This window comes from Macrobrachium nipponense, chromosome 18 (genome assembly GCF_015104395.2).
Source record: "Macrobrachium nipponense isolate FS-2020 chromosome 18, ASM1510439v2, whole genome shotgun sequence".
Lineage (NCBI taxonomy): Eukaryota > Metazoa > Arthropoda > Malacostraca > Decapoda > Palaemonidae > Macrobrachium > Macrobrachium nipponense.
Genome location: NC_087211.1, coordinates 69071501 through 69077545, shown reverse-complemented (window position 1 = coordinate 69077545; position 6045 = coordinate 69071501). Strand labels below are relative to the sequence as shown.

The following is a 6045-nucleotide window of genomic DNA, read 5'->3' as shown; positions in this document are numbered from 1 at the left end:
TGATGATATTTAATGATGATGATGATAATGATATTTAAGTATGCCAGGAATCTTGAGTAAATAGATAAATTTCTTGTCGTGAAGTTTGTCTCGCTGTTGTTAGAGTAGGAAGTAATATATTTTAATGCTGCAAAGAATAATAATAATAAAAGAAAAAAAACATTTTTCAGTGAAAGGGCTTAAAGTTGAACCTGTTATCATGACTTGAAATCAGAATATTTCTAGAAATATACAACTGATAAGATGCAGCACTGCACTTTTGAAAATCTGGCGATTGATTGATAGGAATTAAAGTTTTCAAAGGTCTCAATACACAAGCCATCCATTTGATTATTTGCTACACTTCATTAAAAAAAATTAAGTAATTCGTTGTGCTGAAGGCCTGCTATTGCTTTTTACATTCCCCGCTCACCCCCCTACCCCGACAAGATAACTCCTAGTGTTTCGTAAGTACTAATCCAAGGGTTAAAACATCGACCACAGCACTATAAACTTAGATTTCACCAGTTTGTTAGTAATAGATTCAATCAATCTGGAACCCTCTGGCAATTATAAAGCCTTGGAAAATAGTTGCCACATACTTCCTTCCAGAAATATGATTTCATTATACCAGCTAATGCTTTCTTCACCTACCATGCACAGATCATTGCTTAAAAATATTTCCAGATTGATATTAGCGGTGCAGGTAGCTGAGCTCTGCTGTGCAAATTTTTGTCACTTAACCATCGACGGCAGTAAATCATTATACAACTTAGAATTGAAAAAGCACGAGCAAAGATACATAGCAATAATGAGTATTATAGATTTGTAAGAATAATGATATCTCTACAGGGTTTCAGATAACCAGGAAATAGGGTTGTAGAGGAGAGGAAGGACATGAAGTAACTGTCACTGTCATCAACCATGTTTATGTATTAGTTGTACCTCAACCTTGATGTCAGCTCCGCACTTTACCTAATGAATAATGATAATGGCGATTATTGTGATTGTGGAATCATTGTGACTTTGCCTCACCAGAATGACCGGTTACCGGCATCAGAGCCCAAATAAATTCAGATACCAAAGTGATGCTATTTATTTGACAATGTTGACTGACTAGAAATCAAAATGGTGATTATATGCTGCCCGAAACTTTTTACTCAGTGTTCAGTCATTTCCTTTAAAGTTGGTCTTGTTGTTTTTTTTTCTTTTTTTTTCTTTTTCCAGGGCATCCAGTTTATTTAAAGTGTTAGCGTCATACATTCCTTTAAATCTCTAGTTGCAAAGTGATGCTATTTATTTGATAATGTTGACTGACTAGAAATCAAAATGGTGATAATAATGCTGCCCGTGACTTTTTACTCAGTTTTTAGTACTTTCCTTTAAAGTTTGTCTTAGTTTTTGTTTCCTTTTTCATTTGTGCAGGGCAACCAGTTTGTTTGCGAGGATTGTTTTCAATAGCTTTGTCACAAATCTATATATGTGAGTGTGTGAGTGTTTGCGCGCTCGAACACGTTGTGTGTGTGTGTGTCTTACCTAAAATAGCACTAGAGAGAATAACTTGAAAACTTGGAAAAATAATAAAAATCCACCATGATAAAAATGAGTGTCCATATTTATATTTCTGATTTTAATGCTATTTTATCGTGTTTTTAAACTGATAGTATGCTAACGACTTTCTATTCAAAAACTATAATTGAAAAAGGAAATATAAATGCCTCTTATCATCTTTTCTGAATGCAGAAAATAATGTTACGAGAGCTATGAAATATGAGAAAGAATCTGTTATTAAGATCGCCAGGGAACCAGTACACAGACATGATACTTTCCAATTGTAAAAAAAAAAAAAAAAAAAAAAAAAAAAAAAAAACAAAAAAAAAAAAAAAAAAAAAAAAAAAAAAAAACTTTAAAAACGTTTCTCTGAGAATAATCGTCACAACGTCCTCTAAAACGTTTCCACAAGGCTGGTTCGCGCCTCGCTACTCACACCGACATTCGTCATCTGTCAAAAGCAGTGACTTTAACGTCTCTTTAAAGCTGAGAAGAAAACAGAACTTCAGCGCTGTCATAATGTTTTAGGGAATGTAAGTCTTGAAGATGAAGGTTGATTAGTTAAGCATGATATGGAGTAGACGAAAGGGAGCAAAATAGCGGAACGTTCGTCTTGAGAATGAACATCGAACGTTTGAAAGTATCTAATTGGATTAGATCAGTTATCTCTAACACACAAATGAATACTATACTATACTTACTTACACACACACACATATATATATTATTATTGTTATTATTGGAGAAACAAATCCACAGTTATGTAAATGTATATACATTTAAATTTAAAACTTTAACGATAGATTCCCGAAAGCTATCCTAAACGTTTTAAATTTAGATATATTTTTCAATTCCATAACTGTGGATTTGTTTCTCCTTTTGAAGACTCGTGCTACTATGAGGATTTTTTATTGTTATTATTATTATTACTTATGATATTAGTGGTAGGAATTATGTGATGGTCCGACCACTCCTTCCCTGTACTGGTATGATCTGCCGAAACCGGGATGCCCAACTTCCACTTTGTACCCGAAAGCAGTTTTGGGGCCACGCTTACGTCCGATGGGGAAACCTTTTTCGTACCCGGACCCGAGGATGGGCCCTTTTCCGTAATCGTACGCATGGCTGGGACCTTTTCCGTAATCGGACCCAAGACTGGGCCCTGTTCCGTAATCAGGTGGTAGGGTGGGACCTTTTCCGTAATCAGGGCCAAGGCTGGGACCTGTTCCGTAATCGGGTGCAAGGGTGGGACCTTTTCCATAATCAGGGCCAAGGCTGGGGCCTGTTCCGTAATCAGGGCCAAGGCTGGGGCCTGTTCCGTAATCGGGTGCAAGGTTGGGACCTTTTCCGTAATCAGGGCCAAGGCTGGGACCTGTTCCGTAATCGGGTGCAAGGTTGGGACCTTTTCCGTAATCAGGGCCAAGGCTGGGGCCTGTTCCGTAATCGGATCCTAGGCTGTTACCTGTTCCGTAATCGGCCCGGGGTCCTGTTCCATAAGCAGATCCAAGGGTAGGACCTGTTCCATAATCGGATCCAAGGGTGGGCCCTGTTCCGTAATCGGGTTCAAACGTGGGACCTGTTCCGTAATCGGATCCTATGGTGGGACCTGTTCCATAATCAGACCCAAGTCTGTTACCATTTCCATAATCGGACCCAAGTCTGGGACCTGTTCCATAATCATATCCAAGGGTGGGACCTGTTCCATAATCAGGTCCAAGGGTGGGTCCTGTTCCGTAATCGGGCCCATCTTTGAGTCCTATTCCGTAATCGGGCCCATCTTTGAGTCCTATTCCGTAATCGGGCCCATCCTTGGGTCCTGTTCCGTAATCGGACTCCACCTTGGGTCCTGTTCCGTAATCGGACTCTACCTTGGGTCCTGTTCCGTAATCGGACCCAAGGGTGGGGTCTTTATCGTATTTAGCATCATCCTTCCCAACTTTTCCATATCCACCACCGAGATTAGGATTCGCTCCGTATCTGGGAGCAAGAGCTGGGTCTGTTCCGTACCCCAACCCGACACCGGGAGCATTTGCGTATCCGGGGTTTCCGTAGCCTGGTAAAAGACCCGGGCCGAAACCGAACCCGAGGCCGAGTCCGTGAAGCTGCGGGAGCTGCAGGAATCCCGGGAATCCTAGACCGTGTCCTAGCAGGAATCCCGGCTCGGCGTCCCTCTTGTGCATCGTGTGTTGGTAGACCTGGACGTTGGCGTGCTCGCCGTAGGGATGCAGTTTGTAGCCTTTGTGGGGGCCGTCGTATTTGAGCCCCACGCCGTAGTTCCCGTGTCCGTAGCCGTAGCCGCGGCCGTGGCCGTGTCCGTACGGGTTGCCGTAGTTGAAGCCGTAGTCATTCATGTGGCCGAATTCATGGTGGGCCAGGCCGGGTTCCGCTTCGCGACTCTGCTTTGCGGCTGCAGCGACCACCAGCAGCAACGCGACCTGGCGGATGAATTGGGGAAGTGAGTGAATGACTGAATGGTTGAATGAAGGAAGGCATGATTCGATGAATAAGTGGTCATACTGGGAAATGATGGAATGTGGGTAGTCATAAATCAGCGAATGAATGGTTGAATGAAGTGAGGCATGAATCGCTGAAGGATTGTGGGTAGTCATGAATCAGTGAATGAATGATAGCTTTGATGGAATGTGGGAATTAATGGATGAGTGAATGACTGAGGCGTTATATGAAGGAAGGTATGAGTCGATGAATAAGTGGTCGTACTGGGAAATGAAGGGATGTGGGTAGTCATAAATCAGTGAATGAATGGTTGAATGAAGAAGGCATGAATTAGTGAATAGATGGTTATATTGATACATGAATTAATATGGGTAATCATAAATCAGTGATTGAGTGATCGTATTGAAGGAATGTGGGAATTGATAGATGAATGAATGACTGAGTGGTTGAATGAGGGAAGGCATGATTCAATGAATAAGTGCTTGTATTGGGAAATGAAGGAATGTGGATAGTCATGAATCAGTGTATGAATGGTTGAATGAAGTGAGGCATGAATCGCTGAAGGAATGTGGGCAATCATGAATAAGTGAATGAATGATAGTGTTGAAGGAATGTGGGAATTAATGGATGAATGAATTACTGATTGGTTGAATGCGGAGAGGCATGAATCGGTGAATAAATGGTTATATTGGTGAATGAAGGGATGTGGATTGTCATGAATAAGTGAATGAATGGTCGTATTGAAGGAATATGGGAATTAATCGATGTATGAATGACTGAACGGTTGAATGAAGGGAGGCACGAATCAGCCAATGAATGATCACATGAAAAAATGAAGGAAAGCTGGAAGTCAAGGAATTCGTGGATGAATGGACACAATTAGGGAATGTAGACGTAATGAATAGATAAATAAAATATGACTGAGCGGTTGAATGAAGGAAGGCATGTTTCATTGAATGAGTGGCCATACTGATAAATATAGAAATGAAGGAAGTCATGAATGGTTCAATGAATGACTGAATCGTTTAATGTAGGAAGGTCATGAAGTTAAGAGAGTTCATGAAAGGGTGAAGGATGAAAGATTCGTATCATGTAAATGTCTGAACCTAGCGAGTGAATGAAATATCTATTGGTCATAATCACATGATAACTGAAAAAGTCAAAAGTAAATGTTCGTCGCAGAGCGACTGAATGGGAATATATAGTATATTTTAATGTAGGATGTATATAACACCAATTTATAAATGTAAAAAATGTAACAGTAAAGTGCATATATCATCTGTAATGTTTCCATAAAAAAGTCAAATTGTGAATGTTACATTCAAAAAGTTCTATTTTAATGTAATTTTGATAATAGTCTAACAGTAAATAGAGATGAACAAAAAAGTATATATTATCTGTATGTTACCATTAAAAAGTCAAATTTTGAATGTTACATTAAAAAAGTTCTAATATTTTAACGCAATTTTGATAACAGTAGATAGAGATGAACAAAACCAAATGCATTCCACAAATAAATAAATGAATATAAAATGTGGCGTTTGGTTGAAAAACGTACGTTAAGAATTTGACTAGGGTTAGTCTATATTGGCAGATTTTTTTTTTTTCTTCAAATACCCAAAATTAACATCGTTGGATGCATAAACATACCAAAAAGAGATATGTAACATAACTGACACTAGTTAACAATGGTTGTTTTAGAGATAAAGCAAAAAAACTAATGCCGGAAGAGAAATCATATCATTGAAAATGTTATACAAGAAAGTTGCTGACTATAGTCACCGATATATAAACTTCACGTTTTAAAATGTAGAGCTGAATTTAAGAAAAATATGTCAATAATGGCAAAGATAGTCATCTCATTGCTTTATGTCGAAGAGAGAGAGAGAGAGAAATAATTTATAAAGCTCAACCTTTTGCAAGGAAAAATAAAAATAAAAATTGTTAGACCATCTTTTGCTCTCCTGTTTAGGGAAACCGGAGAGAGAGAGAGAGAGAGAGAGAGAGAGAGAGAGAGAGAGAGAGAGAGAGAGAGAGGTTATTTATACAAGCTCCGCCTTT

At 39.2% G+C, this 6045-nt stretch overlaps 1 protein-coding gene across 1 annotated transcript in view; it reads right to left on the bottom strand.

Moving 5' to 3' along the window:
• Positions 1-2366: 2366 nt before the first annotated feature.
• Positions 2367-6045, bottom strand: part of LOC135196780 (fibroin heavy chain-like) — a 5989-nt gene continuing 2310 nt past the window's right edge. Inside the window, exon 2 of the mRNA XM_064223569.1 lies at positions 2367-3965. Coding sequence (XP_064079639.1) covers positions 2469-3965 — 1497 coding nt within the window. The 3' untranslated portion in view covers positions 2367-2468. The remainder of the gene's footprint in view (positions 3966-6045) is intronic.